This window comes from Chiloscyllium punctatum, chromosome 15 (genome assembly GCF_047496795.1).
Source record: "Chiloscyllium punctatum isolate Juve2018m chromosome 15, sChiPun1.3, whole genome shotgun sequence".
Lineage (NCBI taxonomy): Eukaryota > Metazoa > Chordata > Chondrichthyes > Orectolobiformes > Hemiscylliidae > Chiloscyllium > Chiloscyllium punctatum.
Genome location: NC_092753.1, coordinates 7114962 through 7137979, shown reverse-complemented (window position 1 = coordinate 7137979; position 23018 = coordinate 7114962). Strand labels below are relative to the sequence as shown.

At 40.5% G+C, this 23018-nt stretch overlaps 1 protein-coding gene across 1 annotated transcript in view; it reads left to right on the top strand.

Moving 5' to 3' along the window:
- cdadc1 (cytidine and dCMP deaminase domain containing 1) overlaps positions 1-23018 on the top strand; it is a 65952-nt gene that overhangs the window by 13933 nt on the left and 29001 nt on the right. Inside the window, exons 3-6 of the mRNA XM_072584551.1 lie at positions 8035-8212; positions 8827-9408; positions 13397-13446; positions 20038-20210. Of these exons, the coding sequence (XP_072440652.1) occupies positions 8035-8212; positions 8827-9408; positions 13397-13446; positions 20038-20210 (983 nt within the window). The remainder of the gene's footprint in view (positions 1-8034; positions 8213-8826; positions 9409-13396; positions 13447-20037; positions 20211-23018) is intronic.

Below are 23018 nucleotides of genomic sequence, written 5' to 3'. Positions count from 1 at the left end.
CCGACCTTTTATCCTCCTCTAAGGTAAAACTAACCTACATACCCTTCATTGTACTATCTTCCATGTACCTATCCAAAACTCACTAAAATGCCCCTAATGTATCTGATTCTACTACCACTGCTGGCGGTGCATTCCACACATCCACCATTCTCTGTGTAAAGAACCCGCCTCTGACATCTCCCCTAAATGTTCCTCCAATCACCTTAAAATTATGCCCCCTTGTGATAGCCATTTCCGCCCTGGGAAAAGAGTTTCTGGCTATCCACTCTATCTATGCCTCTCATCATCTTGTACACCTCTATCAAGGCACCTCATATCCTTCTTCACTCCATTGAGAAAAGTCCTAGCTCCCTCAGCCTTTCTTCATAAGACATGCCCTCCAAGTTCAGGCAGCATTCTGGTAAATCTTCTCTCCACCCTCTCTACAGCTTCCACAAAATGGGTCTGGTTGGGTTACTCTTCGGAGGGCTGGTGTGGACTTGGGCCCAAGGGCCTGTTTCCACACTGTAGGGAATCAAATAAATAATAAAAAATAAGACACAGGGTGACACGGTGGCTCAGTGGTTAGCACTGCTGTCTCACAGCATCAGGGTCCCAGGTTCGGTTCCAGCCTCGGGTGACTGTGTGGAGTTTGCACATTCTCCCCATGTCTGCGTGGGTTTCCTCTGGTTTCATGCCACAGTCCAAAGATGAGCAGGTTAGGTGAATTGGCCATGTTAAATTGCCCGTAGTTAAGTGCATTAGTCAGGGGCAAATGTAGGGGAATGGGTCTGGGTGGGTTGCTCTTCAGAGGGTCGGTGTGGACTTGTTGGGCCGAAGGGCCTGTTTCCACACTGTAGGAAATCTATTCTAATCTTTCCTACAATGGAGCGACTAGGACTGAACATAGTATTCCAAGTGCAGTCTAACCAGGCCTTGAAAGAGCTGTAACATAACCTTGTGGCTCTTAAACTCAATCCCCTTGCTAATGAAAGCCAACATACCATATGCCTTCTTGGTAAACATAGCAACTTTGAGGGATCTATGGACTGTTAAGTTCTTTTTTTCGGAGGTCCTTACTTGATGCAACTGCAACATACCAACTTCTGTGAATAGCAACCAAATTTTATTAAGCACAGTACGATGCAAGCTTTGGAGAAACCCTGAACATGCTTGCGAGTCATGTGCAGGGGTATCTTCCTTAACAAAGAACACAGTCCTTCCTTGATACATAATCTTTACATCACAGTTAGTAATTCTGGATGTAGGTTTGCTCACTGAGCTGGGAGGTTCATTTCCAGACGTTTTGTTACCCTACTAGGTAACATCATCAGTGGGCCTCCAGGTGAAGCACTGTTGATAATTCCTGCATTCTATTTATATGTTTGGGTTTCTTTGGGTTGGTGATGTCTTTTCCTGTGGTGACGTCATGTCCGGTGGTGATGTCATTTCCTGTTCTTTTTCTCAGGGTGTGGTAGATGGTGTTTGTTGATAGACATCTGGTTGGAATGCCATGCTTCTAGGTTCCTATGTTATTGGTACTGATGTATACCATGACTTCTGGCTGCTCACCCACTCCTGTAAGAAGCCCATAGATTCGCTATGAGTCATCCCTGACCCTGGCACCTGGGAGGCAACATAATCATCTGAGAGTCTCATTTGCCCACGTATTCTCCCCTCTTCCCTTCTGAGCCACAGAGCCAGGTTCATAGAGTCATAGAGATGTACAGCACAGCACAGAAACAGACCCTTCGGACCAACCCGTCCATGTCGACCAGATATCCCAACCCAATCTAGTCCCACCTGCCAGCACCCGGCCCATATTTCTCCAAACCCTTCCTATTCATATACCCATCCAAATGCCTCTTAAATGTTGCAATTGTACCAGCCTCCACCTCTTCCTCTGGCAGCTTGTTCTATACACGTACCACCCTCTGCGTGAAAAAGTTGCCCCTTAGGTCTCTTTTATATCTTTCCCCTCTCACCCTAAACCTATGTCCACTAATTCTGGACTCCCCTAACCCAGGGAAAAGATTTTGTCTATTTATCCTATCCAAGACCCTCATAATTTTGTAAACCTTTATAAGGTCACCCCTCAGCCTCCAATGTTTCAGGGAAAACAGCTCCAGCCTGTTCAGCCTCTCACGACAGCTCAAATCCTCCAATTCTGGCAACATCCTTGTAAATCTTTTCTGAACCCTTTCAAGTTTCACAACATCTTTCCAATAGGAAGGAGACCAGAACTGCATGCAATATTCCAACAGTGGCTTAACCAATGTCCTGTACAGCCACAACATGACCTCCCTGTACTCAACTCCTGTACTCAATACTCTGACTGATAAAGGAAAGCATACCAAATGCCTTCTTCACTATCTACCTGTGACTCCACTTTCAAGGAGCTATGAACCTGCACTCCAAGGTCTCTTTGTTCAGCAACACACCCGAGGATCTTACCATTAAGTGTATAAGTCCTGCTAAGATTTGCTTTCCCAAAATGCAGCACCTCGCATTTATCTGAATTAAACTCCATCTGCCACTTCTCAGCGCATTGGCCCATCTGATCAAGATCCTGTTGTAATCTGAGGTAGCCCTCTTCACTGTCCACTACACCTCCAATATTGGTGTCATCAGCAAACTTACTAACTCCACCTGTTATGCTCACATCCAAATCATTTATATAAATGACGAAAAGTAGAGGATCCAGCACCAATCCTTGTGGCACTTTACTGGTCACAGGCCTCCAGTCTGAAAAACAACCCTCCACCACCACCCTCTGTCTGCTACCTTTGAGCCAGTTCTGTAACCAAATGGCTAGTTCTCCCTATATTCCGTGAGATCTAACCTTGCTAACCAGTCAACCATGGGGAACCTTGTTGAACGCCTTACTGAAATCTATGTAGATCACATCTATCACTCTTCCCTCATCAATCCTCTTTGTTACTTTCTCAAAAAACTCAATCAAGTTTGTGAGACATGATTTCCCACAGTGCCAGAGACCTGGCTCCTTTGGATTTCCCCTGGTAGGTCCCCACCCCCCAAACTCTCCCCCAGCCATATCCAAAATGGTATTCTTATTATTGAGGGGAACGACCCAGGGAGTCCCTGCATTGCCTGCCTATTCCCTTTCCCTCTCCTGATGGTCACCTGTCTATCTTTATCCTGTAACTTAGGTGTGACCACCTCCCTATCATTCTTCTCTTATTACCCCTGCAGCCTCCTGAATGATCTGAAGTTCATCCAGCTCCTGCTCCAGTTCCCTACTGCAGTCTGTGAGGAACTGGAATTGGGTGCACCTCTTGCAGGCGAGGTCAGCAGGGACACCAGTAGTGACCCTTACCTCCCACATCTTGCAACAGAGCATGAAATTTCCCTAACCTCTATCCCCTCTACTTTAAATTTCCAAGAGAGATTGAATAAATGAAAATAAAAGCCTTACCTTACCTACCCTCCGCAAACAGTCTTTTTTTTTGGTTAGAGGAGGAGGACAGATGGGAGACACTACACGTGTAGTGTTTAGGGTTTAGCCACTGCCGAATGTACCAGTTCATGTGGTCAGCAATCCCCATGTCCATGTCCATTCCTGTTGAGCCTTCGCTTCACCTGTTCACAAGGTTGGTCTATAATGAGGAAATTTACCTTCCCAGCAGCCCTGTGGTCCATGCTCTCCCCATTTCCACTGCTGCAAATGGAAGCCACTGATTCATGAGGTAAGTCTATAACAAGGAATTTACCTTCCCGGCAGCCCCCTGGTCCGTGCTCTCACCACTCATACTGCTGCAAAAGGAGGCCGCTGATTCACGAGGTAAGTCTATAACAGGGAAACTTACTTTCGTGGCAGTCCCCGGTCTGTGCTCTCACCAACCTGCTGCTACAAAAGGAGGCCACTGATTCATAAGGCAAGTCTTTAAGAGGGAAATTTACCTTCCCGGCAGCCCCCTGGTCCATGCTCTCCCCATTTCCGCTGCTGCAAATGGAGGCCACTGATTCATGAGGTAAGTCTATAACATGGAAATTTACCTTCCTGGCAGCCCCTGGTCCCCGCTCTCACCACTCCTACTGCTGCAAATGGATATATACAGGTTAGGATATTTCACATTTCAGTCTCTCGCTTCACATGTATAATACTCCCAGCTAACTTGCTGAATAGATTAGTATTTTAAATGTTTTCTTAATAGGAAACATGTGATAAGACATATTAAACTGCAATGTTAATATTTTTCATTTCTTGTGGTACCTGAAAGCTAGTTACTTATACACTTTTATCCAAAAAATAAACATCTTAACTGAGTCTCACTATTGTCACCTCCCAATAGTAATGAACTTGTTCTTTGTTGCTGCCCTTAAACTATTCCTGAGCATGAATTTATTCTCAGGACAATCATTCACTTTGCAGTACAGTGGTTAGCATGGAGGGAGATGTGGTGAGAAAGAATACAGTAACCATTTTACACTTGGGAAGATACCGGTATGAATGAATGACGAATTTGTTAGTGCTGCCAATTGAGGCTGAATGTTATTAAGGCATGAGAAGAAATATTTGTTCTGCCAATAATATTGGGGCTTTTTAAATCAAGTGAATCCTCAAAGCAGACAAACTTGCCTGTAATCTCATCTGAATGATGAGCCCTGGAGAGTCAGCTGAAATGGATCTTAAACCTACAACATTATTATCTGGAGTTAATGACATGCTGCTCTTTCTGTCCTTGCAGTTCAGATAATTAAATGACAGGTAAATGTGGATTACGTAGAATACTATGCAAAAGTAGATGTCATCTGAATCAAACTTAGTCCATCACTTGTTGATTCAGGGAAAGTTAAAACACTTCAGAATGTCTCTTCACCATTTCATTGACATACGCGTCTTGTCTCTGAGTCTAAGTGACATAACACTGAGGTGGTGTACCACTGTCTGAGGTGTCATGTTTTGGTTGGGTGTGAAAACAAGATTCCACCTGTCCTCCCAGTTGGACTAAAAACTCCATGATACCATTCAAAGAAAAGCAACGGGGTTATCCCTATTGTCCCTGGTTGTTATTTCTCTTTCAGTCAAATCCCCAAAATAAGCTCTCAGATTGCTATCCTGTTGGTTGTCAGATTTTGCTGTGTGGAAATTAGTTGCTGAGTTTCCTATATTATGATGTTTCAAAAGTACGTACTTAGTTGACTTTGGATCTTTATGAAGTCATAAATAAAACATTTTTTATTCCTATGGAGGAAAATATATAGGATTAATATATATTTGTAAATATATTTGCATAAAAATAATGACATTTCAATGATGTACATTTATAAATATAAAAATTGGCCAGAAAATACTGGAAAGGAAGAGTGGATCTGGGAATTAGAGTCATAGAGACATGCAGCTTGGAAACAGACCATTTGATCTATCTTGTCCATGTTGACCAGATATCCTAAATTACTCTAGCCTCTTTTGGCAGCATTTGGCCCATATCCTTCTATTCATGTACCTGTCCAGAAGCATTTTAAATGTTGTAATTGTACTGGCCTCCACCATGTCTTCTGGCAGCTTGTTCCATACACACACCATCCTCTGCATGAATAAGTTGTCCTTTAAGTCCATTTTAAATCTTTTTCCTCTCGCCTTAAACCAATGCCCTCCAGTTTGGGACTCTACTCACTCTATCAATGCCTCTCATGATTTTATAAACCTCAATAAGGTCACCCCTGAGTCTCTGCTGCTCCAGGGAAAATAGCCCCAGCCTACTCAGCCTCTCCCTATAGATCAAACTCTCCAACCCTGGCAATATCCTTGTAAATCTTTTCAGAACCCTTGCAAGTTTCACAATCTCTTTCCTAAAGGTAGGAGATCAGAACTGAATGTAATAATCCAAAAGTGGCCTAACCAAGGTGCTGTACAGCCTCGCCCTCACCTCCTAACTCCTATACTCAATGCATTGACCAATAAGAACAAGCATACCAAATGTCTTCTTCACTATCCTGTCTACCTGCAACTCTACTTTTCAAGGAACTATAAGCCTGTACGCCAAGGTCTCTTCTGGGACACCCGCACCAATCAACCACACTGCCCTGTGGCCCAACATTTCAACTCCCCCTCCCACTCTGCCGAGGACATGGAGATCCTGGGCCTCCTTCACCGCCACTCCCTCACTACCAGACGCCCGGAGGAAGAATGCCTCATGTTTTGCCTCGGAACACTTCAACCCCAGGGCATTAATGTGGACTTCAACAGTTTCCTCATTTCCCATTCCCCCACCTCACCCCAGTTCCAAACCTCCAGCTCAGCACTGTCCCCATAACTTGTCCTACCTACCTATCTTCTTTTCCACCTATCCACTCCCCCCTCCCCCCTGACCTATCACCTTCATCCCCTCCCCCACTCACCTATTGTACTCTATGCTACTTTCTCCCCATCCCCACCCCCACCCTTCACTCATTTATCTCTCCACCCTTCAGGCTCTCTGCCTGTATTCCTGAAGAAGGGCTCATGCCCGAAACGTCGATTCTCCTGCTCCTTGGATGCTGCCTGACCTGCTGCGCTTTTCCAGCAACACATTTTCAGCTCTGATCTCCAGCATCTGCAGTCCTCACTTTCTCCTCAAATAATTAATAACACAAGTATCATTTCAGCCATGTGATAAGGGCGATCCCCCATATCCACAGAATCATTTTCCTTAGTTTCAGTTACAAATGGTTTACCACGGCCAGAACATATTTTCGGGAACTTTCCAGAACCATAGACCAGGAGGCTGCCAGGAAGGTATGTTTCCCATTTAAATGAATGAGTTTGCTCCTATCTGCGACTTTGGGCTTCCTAGGTAGGTCCTGGAACATACGCCTGCGGCTACAGGGGGACTATAGTAATTATTAAAGATAGTCAGTCAAGTTCTCTGTGCCCTAAAGTGAGAAACTTAAAGAAGAACACGGAGTCTCATTCCTTGAGGTAAGGAATCGCTGGGCAGCTTTTAAAATGTCAAACTGTAACTAAATTTTTAAATCTTTCTTTTCTATTACTTCCAGTCCAATCTTATTGCCTTCCTCTTTCTGTATCTGATTTAACTTTGAATTCAGCCACTATCCATAAGTCTGATTGGTTAAGAAGATCTGTTTGGCCACAGATATCCTATTACCGTTGCATTGCTGTTATCAGCTCACACCTCCAACAATTTGATGGGGAAAAAATATTTTAAGAAAGAATATGGGAAAAATGTTAATTAAAAAGATATGCTGTAAGATGTATCCTCCCAACATTCACCAGCTATTTAGTGTAAGCATTGCATTAAAAAAAGTAGTAGGTTTGAAAAAACCTGATTGTAAAGAGAAGCTAAAAAATCCTTATGATCTAAGTGAAAGAATACAAACTTCATATTTTGACCTTGCTTCTCTAAATGAGGATATCCTTTCAAAATGAATGTCTCCCATACCATCTACATCTGATTTTTAGATAAAGTTTCTCTGTTTATCAATAATATGCCTAAGCATTAATTCCTACAATAAAGAATAACATAGTCAAATGGAAAAATACTATTGTTAATGTTATTAATATTTCAATTTAATGTTTGAATGTGAGAGGCATTGGGAAGACTGACATTATTGTACATTCCTAATTCTATTGAGAAACTGGTGAGTTGTTTGTTTGACATGCTGTCCTAGGTAGGAAGGGAGTTCCATATTTGAACCCAGTAACAATGAAAGATAACGAACACCTTAGTCATGCTGATGCCTAGCTTACAGGGGTATTTGGAAATAGAGGTGGTCTTGGGTTTGGACAGGCTTAACAACTCCTGGATGATATTGAGCTTCTTCAGTTGCGATGCAGTTACATCCTCAAGATGAGTGGAAAGCATTCTGTTATATTTCTGAACTGTGCCATGTAGGTGAGAGAAAGGTTTTGTGGGGCCAGGAGATATGCCTTGCTCTGGAGGAAAGCTAACTTCTGGCCTGCTGTTTAACTGTGGCATTTATGTGGCTGATCCAGTTTGTTAAATTTTTGCTTTCAATTTGGAGAACTTTTTTTTATTTTCAGTTTTTGATGTTTTCGTTTCCTGTTCACATGGTGTTTTTCTTCATTTTTAGCGACGCAAAAATGGCCTGGTTGTAGTACATAATTCAAAGATTATCGGCCTCCACTGTTCAAGCGCAGAGTTACATGCAGGCCAAATTGCTGTTGTCAAACATGGGTCTAAGATGAAAGATTGCGATCTCTATTTCTCAAGGAAACCATGCTCAACCTGTTTAAAGATGGTTTTAAATGGTATGTATAGTATAAAATTATTTGATTAAATGCCTTACCTTATGGTGGACTTGCAACATTGAATAGGACAGTACCAATGTGGTCTTAAAACTGGCGAATAAACAGAAAACAGAGGATAATGATGAATGGTCATAATTTGGAAAGGTGGTATTGAGTGTTGTTCCCTAGAAGTACCAGCAATACTTTGATAAATTTATGCAAACGTTCCTGACCTGTTGTGTGGGTACAATTTCAAAGCTTTCAGCTGAGGTAAGTCTTTGAAGTCCAATAAACAGTGAGGAAAGTAGTTGCAGATTTCAGGAGTACATAGACATCTTGATGAAACAGGCAAACATGATAGATGAAATTTAATGTGGAGAATTGTGCACTGGAAAAAAAAATGAGTAGGCAAAAGCTTTTGAAAGGGAATTGGATATGTACATGAAGGGGATTAATTTGTAGGATTATGCAGAAGGAGCAGGGGACAAGGAATAATTGGACTTCTCATTCAACAAGACAGCCCAGTAGTTTGTGTTGAAGATCTTTCTTCTGTGTTGTTGTTTTATGAAATAAAATTGTACAATTTCCACTAAACAAAAATTCACATTTTCAATTTCTACCCTTTTTTGTTTTAGCTGGAGTCAATCGCATATCATACTGGCCTGGTGACCCTGAGATAAGTCTAGTTGACGACTATGTAATGAATAATTGCAATTCAGATGCAAAACTAGATGCAAAAGCTGTGGAAAGACTCAAGTCCAACAGTCGCTCTCGTATTTGCACTTTGCTTCAGCCTTTGGCTTACAACATGCTGCAGTTTGTGGAAGAAACCTCAAAAAAGTGTGAGTTTTTACAAAGTATAGTCACCCTGAACAGAGATTTTAAACTTGAGGACTTTTTTACTGAGTGCAGAAAAAATCGATTACAGGAATTTGAGAAATTATTCTTGATATCCAATAGTGAGACTCACAAAGAAATCTTGAAGACTGTTGGCTTAGAGAACGTATGTGATGATATTCATTTTACTAACTTGAGGCATAAAATGGAAGATCTTGTCTTTTTGTTAGCAACTGTTGACTGTAGCGTTCCAGAGTATGGGACGTTCAGATTTTATTGTGATGATTCGGACAAAGCATGTGACGAGCACACAAATGACGAGTTCCAAAAATTTGCAAGACATTGCATGGTTCAAGCCAGATTGTTGGCATATCGGACAGGTAAGACAACCAATCTGATACTTTGAAGTTAGGTATGATTCTAGAGTTATGTTATATGAATAGGCATCATTTTTAAGATTCATTCACTCATAAATAACTTACATTTAGCAGTATGACAATGTCAGGACATCCCAAAGCACTTTATTAAGCTAATGGTGTCCTTCTAAAGTGTGTTTAATGCTGGAAACACACCAGTGAACTAGCACACAGCATAGTTTCATAAATAGCACTGTGATAATGATCAGATATGCTGTTTAGTGATGTTGGCTAAATGACAGATATTGATCAAGGCTCCAAGGAAAATTTCCATATGTTTCTGGGAAAGAGTATTGTCTGATCTCTTACATTAATCTGACAGGGTGGCCTTTATTTAACATCTCATCTGAACAATGGCAAGTCCACTAGTTCTGCACGATCTTAGTAGTGCACTAAAGTATTAGTCTTCTGCAGTGAGGTTCAAAACCGCAAACTTCATTAGCTGTGGAGCACCAACTGTTCTACGGTCTTGAAAGGCACTCAATGAATACAAGCCTTTTCCTTTTCTTTTAAATGAATGGTAACAAAGCGGTACACCTTTATGTTGAGGAGTTCTGTCCTCCCAGGATGCCAATTACTGCCTCTTGCCTTGTTCCTCAAATTTTCCTACCTGTGGAAAACCAGCCTTCTTGTTATATCTCTCCAGGTTCATTCCAGTGTCAAATTTGGAGCTAACTAACTGTTTAGGCCTTTTGTTCCACATTAAGCAAGTTTATGAATTCTTCTCCCCCTGGATACAATTATTACTTTTTAAAGATATCCATTCCTATCTGACCCATAGCCTTTCTCATCACAGCACCACTGCCAGCTGATGATATCTTTCGTAAAGATGAACTTTTATATGTTTCAATTCTCCTCCCCTCCCACCCTGATCCGAATTTTTTATTTAACAAACTCTTCTCCTACCCTTTCCCCTCTGTCTCCTTTTGCACCCCTCCCAACCCCTTATCCCTTCCTCTGACGAAACTCTTCTTATTTCCTACCCCGCTTGCTCCCTCCCTCTGATCTCCTCTGACCATCCAACCCTCCCTAAATCTCTTTCTTCCTTCTCACCTGCTGTTTTTCCACCCAATTTTCTGCTGAAACCTGTTTCTCTGAATTGTCAAAAATATTGATTTCCTTTTAAACAACCATATTGATTTCTTTCACACCTGCTTCATAAGTGTTAACACATTCATATCACATTTATAAAATTATGTGATTGTTGAAAATACTATGTTTCTGTAAAGTTGTTCATTGTATGGAACAAATGTACATTTTCACCAAGACTGGTCCCTCTCTGATACCTGGTGCTGGAGTTCTGCTCAGTTCCTCAAGCTTTGATTCTGCAAATGAAGCACAAAGTTTAAAAATTCTGTTTTTGGACTTTTTACAGAAGTTCAGTTTCATCAATATCCTGTGGAATTGCAATTCTCAGAGAACCTGGTTACCAAACAGAAAATTGCAGGAGTAATGTTCTTTGTCCTCCCTTTGGAGTGCACTGCAATAATCCACACAGCATGCCGACCAGACTGAAAAGGATCCTCTAGTTGAAAGTTCAAGTTCTTAAATTCTTTAAATGGGAATAATGCATGTGGGATTGTAATTTTCATCCACTGACTGCAGAACTCAGTAGCTAGAGTGCACCACAATACTTTTCTTAAAATAAGATAGAAAACTTCCAAGGCCAAATACGCAAGGAACAAGGGAAAGACAATCCAGAAAGAAGCACTTTTTTTTAACAATTATACAGTGATGTAACATATCTGAGGTTTTGTTTAAAGGCAAAGACCAATACAATTAACTGTCTGATCTATGAAATCTATCTTTCAGGGTCAACAAAATGCTCGTTTGCAGTTTCTATCAGTCGTGCCTTGTGTTGCTTCAGCAAGTTTGCTCCACTGTGATGATGGGGAAACCTCTATTGCATATATGGTCGGCATGAGGAACTATGTTGTGTTAATAGTATAGCTGCGTGGTACAAATTATCTTAGATGCTATGTAGTTGAATTGCACAACAATTTGCTTGTGAAAGATTACAAAATTACATTCAATTAATCTGATAATATGTGGGTTGACAGGAATTTTTAAAAAAATATAAAAGTTACTGGACTGTCACCATTAATATTTAAAGGAAGAGAAACTTAGATTTGGCCTACACATGTCTTCAGTCCCAAATGAAGTTATGATACATTCATGCCCTGAGGGAATTTGTGATTAATCAATAAGTTTATCTTGGGAGAGCTCACATGCTGAAAAAAAATCCAAGACTGCCAGGTGTCTTGTGAAAATTTAAAGTAGGAAGAAACAAACTACTTCTAATTCTTTCAATATTTCTTTGAAGGACTATTTTGTAGTCCAGCAAATTCCACATCAGTGCTCCACAAACATCCCATCTGACCTATGAATAGCTTCAGTCTCTGTGCAGCAAAAAAAATGTATTTGCCCCAGGTAGCACTGAAAACATATGTCCAATTGCGTGACTTAACTTGCATAAACCACCCAAATGTTTTCTTTATTGTTATATATTCCTGTCATAGGCCTTCCTTCCAAGTCAATTTTCTCTACAGATTTGCAAATTTTCTGCCTGATTGTGGTGACTTGGCTGTTACACAGCATTCTGGGGAGTGGAGGTTCAAGGAACAGTGGAAAACCTAAAGCTTCCAAAATGCATTTGTCCACAAGTATATCCAAATCTTGGATAAAACTTCTAACTCTTGAAAATGAAGCAAAGCTGTAAGCTAAATTCGCAGAGAAATTGCCAAGCCTTTACAGGGTTATAAAACATGAAATTCCTCATTCTATGTGTAAGATTTTAAAAATTTGATTCTTGAATTTTTATTTAACTCCTGATATGTAGTCAGTCTCCTCATGTATGCAAGAAGGTTTCACGGTGATCTAGGCAGGTTGATTTTGTGGGCAAACACATGGCAGATGCAGAATAATGTGAATATTTGTGAAGTTATACACTCCAGTGTGAAAAATGGTGGCATATTGGGAAATGTGGATCCGCTGAAGGATTGGGTGTTATTGAATACCAGTCAATAAAAGTAAACAGACAGATACAGCAAACAGTTAGGAAGGCAAATGGTATAAGCCAAAATTTCTGCATCCTCCCCAAGCGCATTCCCCAACCCAACATTGTGTCGCCTGCAAATTTAGAGATATTACATTTTCTTCCCTCATCTAAATCATGAATATATATTGATGATATGTTATAACTGAAGGATACAGTGTAAGCCATTTAGGACTGAGATGAGAAAACATCTTCATTTAATGGCCTATGGTCAGCCTGTGGAATTTGCTATCAAAAAGGCTATAGAGGCTGTATCACTGAGTATAGTCAATAAATAGATTGATGTATTAAAGGCATCAAAGGGTATGGAGAGAAATTTGAGAATATGGCTATGAGCTGGAGGATCAGCCATGATCATTTTGAATGGCTTAATAGGCTGAACAGCCTACTCCTGCTCTTAGCCTCTGTGTTTAAGACCCTCAATAAATCTGACTGCTTTGATGAAGATTTATGCCTTTTCTACTATTTCCTCTTTTGTTTTGTCACTTAATTTCTGTGAAGTACCTTGGGATGTTCTCTCATTTTAGAAACAAAGTGTAAATATTTAATTTCTACATATTCTTACATATTGATATAATTTAGATAGTTACTGGAATCACTGAAAAGATTGTGGCCGGTTGTGATAATTTGCAAGATCTTTGATCTATATTTGGGGAGGTTCTTTATCTGGGAAGATTTGATAGCACTTTACGGGGTTTTTTTTAACAGGCACACGTAATGTGCATTCTTCTAGCTTGATGCAATCATGATTTTAAATTATAGATTTCCTGTTTCATTTTTGTTTGATTCTTAAAATTAATACATATCTTTTATGGCAAGAATTCCTTTGAATGAATCATGTGAGTGGCAGGAAATACTTGAAGTTCTATTGAACCAACTTACATTAATATATTTCAGAGGATCAAAAGATTGGTGTTGGAGCAGTGATCTGGGCAGAAGGAAAGTCGGTATGTTGTACATTTTTGCACTTTTTTGTGAAGGTGAAATGCTACTAGTTTTCTGCTGAAACAGTTTGATGCTTTACTTGGTTGTGAGATTGCATTGACATCACCATTTCACTTGATGTCTAATCAAGGTTTAAACAAGAGTTCATGACATAGATCGATTCTGCCTTTAACACTTGGTTAGAAACAAAAAGACTGCAGATGCTGAGATCCAAGGTAGACAAGCAGGAGGCTGGAGAAACACACCAAGCCAGGCAGCATCAGGAGGTGGAGAAGTCAACATTTTGCATTGAGTTACACCCGAAATGTTGACTTCTCCACTTCCTGATGCTGCCTGGCTTACTGTGTTCTTCCAACCTGCTGTTTATCTGCCATTAACACTGGCTATTTCAGTCAGGAAACTATGGCAAATTTGATCTTTTTTTTTCCATCTTCACTCAACAAATTGACAGCACCTCTTATCCCCATCCTCCAACTTAGCCCCACCGTTCCATTAAATAAAAACAGTTTACAGAGAAAAGGACTTGTGCTTTTGTTAAATTTATTAGTTATTAGGAAATAGTAAGGACTGCAGATGCTGGAGAAGTAAGTCGATAAAGTGTGGTGCTGGAAAAAGCTCAACAGGTCAGGCAGCATCTGAGGAGAAAGAGAGTTGAAGTTTCAGTCTTAAGCCATCAGTCCTGAAGAAAGGTTAAGCTTGAACTGTTGACTGTCTTGCACCTCAGTTGCTGCCTGACCTATTGTGCTTTTTCCAGCACTACACTTTATCGACTCAATTTAATAGCTAAGTCATAACTAATAAAATTAAGATAAAAACAATTAGCAGCATAGAGGAATTTAAATTAGCAGCTCAAAAATGAATCATCCACCCCACCCTCCAGGATGAAATATTTGTTCTCAGTTAATGGTGGATATATCAAAAGCATTTGATATGATCTATTAACTACTGCAATTAAAAGTTAGTTAACTATCTTAATGAAGGGTGGTCTGACATAAGAAAGAAACAAAGCACTTTACAGCTAGCCAGGTACATTTAAAGTGTATTCACCTATAAGAAATGGGCTGTATGTTACACACAGCAAGGTCCCACAAACCATAATGTGGCAATAACTGGATCATCTCTTTTAGTGATGTTGGTCATGGACTAAGTATTGACCAGGCTACGAAGGAGAACATCCTTGTTCTTCTTCAAATGATACAATAGATTCCTGTAATATTTTATAATGAATAAAGTGTGGCAAACTTACAATGTGCATTCTGTGTTATGGACTAATAGCAAGCATTGCTATATTCAGCCAGCTAATATTTATCTAAATAGTTGTTTGGTTGTAAGAACTGCCTTTTTATCAGCAATACTTATAAGTTGAAGTTTTTTCCCTTGCGCCCGTGAGAACAATTTGCAAAACATGTAAAGGGGAAAGGACATTTATAATGTATGAGAGGAAATAGTAGACAAGTGAACTCTGATTTGTAAAGGCATTGCCATGGAGAAGGCATCCAGTGATGATGTCTGATAGTTAGCAGTCAAGCTTTGTTCAAACTTTAAACCAGGCAGGGTTGATCCTAATTGATCCAGGCATTGCCCTGAGAACAGAATCTGACATGTGTGAAAAACAATGCTGACAACTAATTTAGAATTGTCAGGCATAGGCCCTGTTTCTTGCTATATGGCTCTTCAACTCACCTTGTCTATACCAAACAAACACCAAACTACACCAACCCATTTACCTGCACTTGGTTCACAGTATACTATGCCCTGGCCTTTTAATACTCATCCAGGTGCTTTTCAAATTTTGCAATCGTCAGGGTCACAGATGCACTTGCATGTACTGGAAGCTGCATATAATAATACACAGGATCCTGTCCTTTGCAGACAGAAGGACCCTGGTTAAGGCATTGCCAAACACAGTCAGAATCAACCTGTCTAGTTTGAAGTGTAAACAAAGCTTGACAGTTAACAATCAATAATCACTAACAGCTGTATTTTCCACAGCAGTGCCTCAACCAATCAAAGTCTATTTGACAACCATTCAGCACTCTTCTCGAAGATAGTATAAATGTTGTTTTCCCTCTACCTTGGTATTTCTTGCAAGTTATCCTGATGAATGCAAGACAAAAAGCTTTAGCAAAATCTATCTTTTTCCAGCAGTACTTAATATTTATTTATGTGTATTTTGTAAATGATAAAAATGTTTTAAAATGTAATATAATAATTAAGCAAATTGCTGCCCAAGTGATATTTTAAAAATTTCCACTAACGTTTTTGTTGCAGGAGAACTGATCCATTTTGAGACTAGCCAAGACACCCAAAGAAATCATGCATCTGTAGCCCTGAAGTCCCTGGCAACAAACATTTATAATATATTTATAAAAAAGCATCAACATATACACATCCATTTTATACAAAGTATGATCTAGCAACTACTCAACAAATCAGATTCCAGAATGATATCTGGCTTGATAGATTTTTAAAAATAGTTAATGCGGAGGTCATTCGCTAAAAAAGACAGTTTACTACATTTGATTTAATGATTTATTGGTGCCTTGTCAACCTAAGTACAGTGAAAAGTTATGTTTTGCATGCAGTACAAGCAGATCAACATATAAGGAAGGACATACAGATCATTGGGTGTTGGAGCAGAGCAAGGCATACAAAATTATGGCTGCACGGGGTTACAAAAGTAAGGTCAACCTTAGATTTGAAATTTGAGCGGTTTATTCAGCAGTCTAATAACAGCAGGGACGACGCTGTTTTTGAACCTGTTGGTATGCATGCTTAAGCTTTTGTATTTTCTGTCTAACAGAAGAAATGGGAAGAGATTATAACCAGGGTGGGAGGGGTCTTTAGTGAGGTTGGCTGCCTTTCTGTGCCAACGGGAAGTGCAGATGGAGGCAGTGGATGGGAGGTTGTCTTGCATGATGGTCTGGGCTGTATTCACAAATTTCTGCTGTTTCTTATGGTCCTGGACAGAGCAGTTGCCGTTACCAAACCATGATCCCGCAGATAAAATGGTTTTTAAGATGCATCTGTACAAGTTGGTGAGGGTCCTTATGAACATGCTGAATTTCTTTAGCCTTCTGAGGATGAAGAGGTGCTATTGTGCTTTCTTGACCGTTGTATCTATGTGGCTGGTCCAGGCCAGGTTATTGGTTATCATCACTCCTAAGAACATGACACTCTCGACTCTCTCCACCACCGTTCCATAGATGTAGATAAGGTTATGTTCTTTTCCTTTCTTCCTGAAGTCGATGATCAACTCTTTAGTTTTGTTGATATTGAGGGAGAGATTGTTATCTTTGCACCATATTACCAGTATTCTTTACTGTACTCTGTCTTGTTGTTATTTGATATCCAGCCTTTTACCCAAAAGGAAAAAAAAGCAAACCAAGTTGTTTAAATATAGAACACACTTGTAAGATCTAAAAGTACAGCAAAACAAAGATTCATCCTGTTTCCCAATACTATCCATTTCAGAGACTCAAATCCAGAAATATTACCTTTCAATATCAAATCCTTAAATTTGACTTAACTGATTCTTTCCAGTTCTTTCCTATAAATTTTGAGGTTTTCTTACATTGATACTATAAAAAACAGTAAATTTTCTTAGTTTTTCATATCTTGCAGATTCTTAAGCAAGCATTTCTGATTTGAAGTTCTCACCAATCAAATGTTTCCACTAAGGTAATTCCACTGACGCTTTCCCTGTACTGTTCTATATTGCTTTCAAGGAGAGAAACTATATATACTTCTTATGCCAGTCAGGTCTCCTACAAAATTGCCTAAAAATGTTTAGTTTCTGGGTTTTCTATGCTAAGATCAATCCTATCCTGAACCCAAAACAAGCTAATATATTTGTGTGTCTTTACTGACATTTTCCATAAATATATTTTAGGCAAAAAGTAGATAATTTCACTCTTAACTTCGATTTGCTTCACTGTTAATTCATTCTTCTTCCTCACCAGCTTGAACTCAGCAGAAAGAATATTCCTCTTTAATATCTGTCTGCTTAATTCTCTTCGATTTGTTGAGTTTATTGTTGAGTCATGCATTAGATAATATTTAGACAGATCAACCATCTCTCTGATCTCTGTTCACAATGAACTCTCTAATTGCCTACTGCTCCATTCTGGAAAATCAGACCATGATGCTGTGCTCCTTCTCCTCGCTTACAAACAGAAACTGACGCATGTAGATCCAGTACAGTGCTGGCCTGGAGTAACAGGTGAGTTCCTTCACGACTGCTTGGTGTCAGTGGACTGGTCCGTATTCAAGAAATCAGCAGTCAATCTAAATGAGTATGCCACTATCGTCACAAACTTAATCAGTTAGTGTGTAGAGAACTGCAGCCCAAAGAAATTAATCCAAATGTTTCCCAACTGGAAAACATAGATAAACCAGGAGATCCAATGTAAATTGAAGTCAAAATCTGAGGCATTCAAGTTGGGCAACCTTGACCCATACAGGAAAACTAGGTATGACTTTCACAAAGCCATCAGGGATGTCAAGAGAAAATACTAGAGTCCCAGACTAACCACACAATTGTATGTTGATTGCATCAAAGCTTACATGTTATAACGGGCTACAAAGCAAAGTCAAGTAGAATTGCTAGCAACAATGCATCCCTCCCTGATGAGCTCAATGCATTCTGTGCTCGCCTTGAACAGAATGTCAGTGAAATGACATCACATGCCCATTGGCCTGTGGTGTACCTGTAGCCAAAGTCAGCACTGTAGATATCAGATTAGCTTTCCTGAGAGTGAACCTATGGAATTCAACTGGCACATATGGAGTCCCCTGCTGTGCACTCAGATCCTGAGCGGACCAGCTGGCAGGGGTATTTGCAGACATCTTTAACCTCTCTTTAGTCCAATCGGAAATTCCCACCTGCTTCAAAGAGACCACTCAGGCAGCGTGCCTTAGAGCCATTGGGCAGTAGTCATTGACATCCGTCATTATGAAGTGCTTCGAGAGGTTACTAATGGCATACGGATTTCCTGATGAAGGGCTTTTGCCCGAAACGTCGATTTTCCTGCTCCTCGGATGCTGCCTGACCTGTTGTGCTTTTCCAGCACCAATCTGAGCTAAACACTACTTATGGCATACATCAACTCCAGCCTTTCAGATTGCCTTCATCCACTGCAATTTGCCTACTGTTACAACAGATCCGCAGCAGCCACCATCTCCCTAGCCCTACACTCAAATCTGGAACATCTGGATAACATGTCAGACTCCTACTTATTGACTTCAGTTCCACTTCTAACACCATAATTCAAACTAAACTCATCTCCAAACTCTGAGACCTCGGATTCCGCTCCCTCCTGTCCAACTGGATCCTCGATTTCCTGACCCATAGACCGCAATCAGTAGGGATAGGCAATAACACCTCCTCTATGATAATCCTCCATAATAATCCTCAACATCAAAGCTCCATAAGGTTGCATACTCAGTTAGAGTATTCTGCTCTAACTCCATTTACAAGTTTTCTGATTACACTAGACAGAATACAGGAAAGAGATACAGTTTAGTGGTATGGTGTAAAGACAACAGTCTCTCAATGTCAGCAAAATGAAGGAGCTGGTCATGACTTCAGGAAGTGGAGTGGAAGACACACCCCTGTCTGTATCAATGTACTGAATTGGAGATTGTCGAGTCCTTCAAGTTCCTTGAAGAATGGATTATCAACAATGTGTCCTGGTCCACCCACATTGATGTTATGGTTAAGGAAGCACACCAACACCTTAATTTCCTCAGAAGGTTAACGAATTTCAAAATGTCCACAAGGACTCTTACCAATTTTTATTGATGCACCATTGAAAGCATCCTATCCAGATATATCACAGCTTGGTGTAACAACTGCTCTGCCCAAAACTGCAAGAAATTATAGTTGTCAATGCAACCCTGTTCGCTACACAAACCAGCCTTCAATCATTTAACCCTGTTTATACTTCTCACTGTCTCGGAAAAGTAGCCAACATAATCAAAGAACTCTCCCACCCCAGTTATACTATCTTGTATCCTATTCCACCAGGCAAAAGATACATAAGTTTGAAAACAGGTACCAACAGATTCAAGAACAGTTTCTTCCGTGCTGTTATCAGACTTTTGAACGAACATCTTATATACTAACATTGATCTTTCTCTGCATCTGCAGCTGTAACACTATTCTGCATTCTGTTCTATTACTCTGATGTACTTATGTATGGTATGATTTGCCTGGACAGCACGCAAAACACTACTTTTCACTGTATCTCAGTTCATGTGATAACAATCAAATCACATGAAGCTATACTTTAGCTAATAGTTCTTAGAGATGATGTCATGTTTAAAATCCTGTTTGACATCTTATCTGAAAATTATTTTGTGTGTGTGTGAATGTTCAGATCATCCATCTTACAAGAGATTGCCCTAACTAGCTGGAACTGTCTGGGGAAGAAGCCCCAAAGGAGTATGATGAACTGTTCCACTCTTTGCCAACCGATTGATACTCCAGACATCTGCCTGAATAATGAGATCAGAGACAGCCTCAACAAAATTCTGATCAAGTTATCATTTAAAACATAATGCCAAAATAATCAATCTCTGTTTATTTGTAGAATAATTGTGACGGAACAGGAGCTAGGTATCTGATAGGATGTGGTTATAATGCCTATCCAATGGGATCTGAATATGCAGATTACCCTCAGATGGATGAGAAGCAGCAGAAAGACAGAGAGGCTCGGAAGTTTCGGTACATTGTACATGCTGAACAGAATGCCTTAACTTTCCGGTAGGTACCCAAAAGACTTTTTGGAACAATTTACATGATTGGTTTTAAACATAAAGGAGGAAATGCACGCATTAAACCTTCAATGACCCAAAGCAGTATCAGCCAGTGAACTTAGAAAAATGGGGCAAATAATTTTACCACAGCAAGATACCATAAGCAACAGTGCCCATCTTGAAGATCTATTATTAGTGATGTTGGCTGAAAAATAAATTTTGACCAGGGCTCCAGAAGAGCTTCCCTGCTCCTCTTCAAAATATCGGTAACAGTTTTAAACCACCTAAGACTGGATCACTGTTAAATGTCTTATCCAAAATCCGGCACCTAAACCACATTGACTGAAATGTATTAGGAATGACACTCATCACAATTTTCTCGAGGAATGAGCAATAAATGTTGACCTTGCCAATGATGCTTGCGTCCCATGAACATATACTAAAAAAAAGTAACATTCAAACAATAATTCAGGGTAAAATCTCCAAATCTTTACAAGGAACTATGTTCCTGTAAAACGTAACTACTGTAGTCGCTAGAAACCTGAAACAAAATGAGAAAATTTCAGAAACCCTGAGCAAAACACTGCATCCATAGAGAAAAGCAATAAGTCCATATTTTGGGCAATGACTGAGCCTAACTTGCTCAAGTTTTCATAATTTTGTTTTGTGCTGTTTTTATGATTCTTTAGTGGCTTGTGAGACTTGTGATGTATTTGTGGTATGTAGGGGTGGATGGGGGCTGCATATTTGGGAACAAATAAATGTGTCATACTGGTCGCCCAGTTACAGGAAGGATATTTTAAGCTGGAGAGGGCTCAGAAGAGATTTACCAGAATGTTGCAGAGTATGAAAGATTGGAGTTAAAAAGAAAGGTTGATTAGGCTGGGACTTTTTTCACTGGAGCTTAGAAGGTTAAGAGGCAACCTTCTAGAAGTTTATACAATAATGAGGGGTATAGATCAGGATAATGATATTCCCTCAGATGGGGGCTTTCAAGACGAGGGGGGCATATTTTTCAGGTGAGAGGAGAGAGATTTGAAAAAGACATGAGGGACAAATTATTTACATAGAGGGTGGTTCGCATGAGTCATAGAGTCATAGAGATGTACAGCACAGAAATAGACCCTTCGGTCCAACCTGTCCATGCCGACCAGATATCCCAACCCAATCTAGTCCCACCTGCCAGCACCCGGCCCATATCCCTCCAAACCCTTCCTATTCATATACCCATCCAAATGCCTCTTAAATGTTGCAATTGTACCAGCCCCCACCACTTCCTCTGGCAACTCATTCCACACACATACCACCTTCTATGTGAAAAAGTTGCCCCTTAGGTCTCTTTTATATCTTTCCCTTCTCACCCTAAACCTATGCCCCTCTAGTTCTGGACTCCCCCACCCCAGGGAAAAGACTTTGCCAATTTATTCTATCCATAGCCCCGCATGATTTTATAAACCTCTTTAAGGTCACCCCTCAGCCTCCGATGCTCCAGGGAAAACAGCCCCAGCCTGTTCAGCCTCTCCCTATAGCTCAAACCCTCCAACCCTGGCAACATCCTTGTAAATCTTCTCTGAACCCTTTCAAGTTTCACAACATCTTTCCGATAGGAAGGAGACTAGAATTGCACGCAATATTCCAACAGTGGCCTAACCGATGTCCTGTACAGCCACAACACGACCTCCCAACTCCTGTATTCAATACTCTGACCAATAAAGGAAAGCATAGCAAACGCCTTCTTCACTATCCTATCTACCTGCAACTCCACTTTCAAGGAGCTATGAACCTGCACTCCAAGGTCTCTTTGTTCAGCAACACTCCCTAGGACCTTACCATTAAGTGGATAAGTCCTGCTAAGCTTTGCCCCTTTTTACATTTTTCTGCTCTCACCTTAAAAATGTGACCCCTCTCCCCCCATCTTGAAATCCCTTACCCGAGGGAAAAGTCACCTGCCATTCACGTTATCCATGCCCCTCATGATTTTATAAACCTCTACAAGATCACCTCGACGTTCCAGTGAAAGAAAGATCCCGGACTCTCCTTATAACTCAAACCCTCCATTCCTGGCAACATTCTGGTAAATCTCTTCTGAACCCCCTCCAGTTTAATAGCATCCTTCCTATAATGGGGGTGCGGGGGGAGACCAGGACTGGACTCCAGTGCTCCAGATGAGGCCTCACCAAGGTCCTGTACAACCCCAGCATGACGTTGCAACTCCTCGACTCAAAGATATGAGTGATGAAAGTAAGTGTGCTAAACACCCTCTTAACCACTCTGTCTACATGTGATGCAAACTCCAAAGGACCTAGTACCTGAATCCCTAGGTCCCTCTGCTCTACAGCACTACCCAAGGCCCTGCCGTTAAGTCCTGCCCTTGCTGGTTTGACCAAAATGCAGCACCTCGCATTTATCCAAATTAAACTCTACCTGCACACACTCTGACCCAAATGATCAAATCTCACGGATAGCCTTCCTCACTGTCTCCCTATACCTCCAATTTTGGTGCCATCTGCAAGCATACAAACCCTGGACATCCTGAGGATTTGGTGGATGTGGGTACAATTAGAACATTTAAAAGGCATTTCATTAAGTTCATGAATAGGAAAGGTTTGGAGGGAATATCGGCCAGGACCAGGCAGGTGGAGCTAGTTTAGCTTGGGATTAAGTTCAGCATAATTTGGTTGGACTGAAGGATCTGTTTTCACATTGTCTGACTCCATGACTTTCTGATGTAAAGCATCCATTGTTACTTATCTATTTGCATTAAACTATTAGGTTTACCTATTTTCAGTCGATTCAAATAAGAATCAACCAAGAC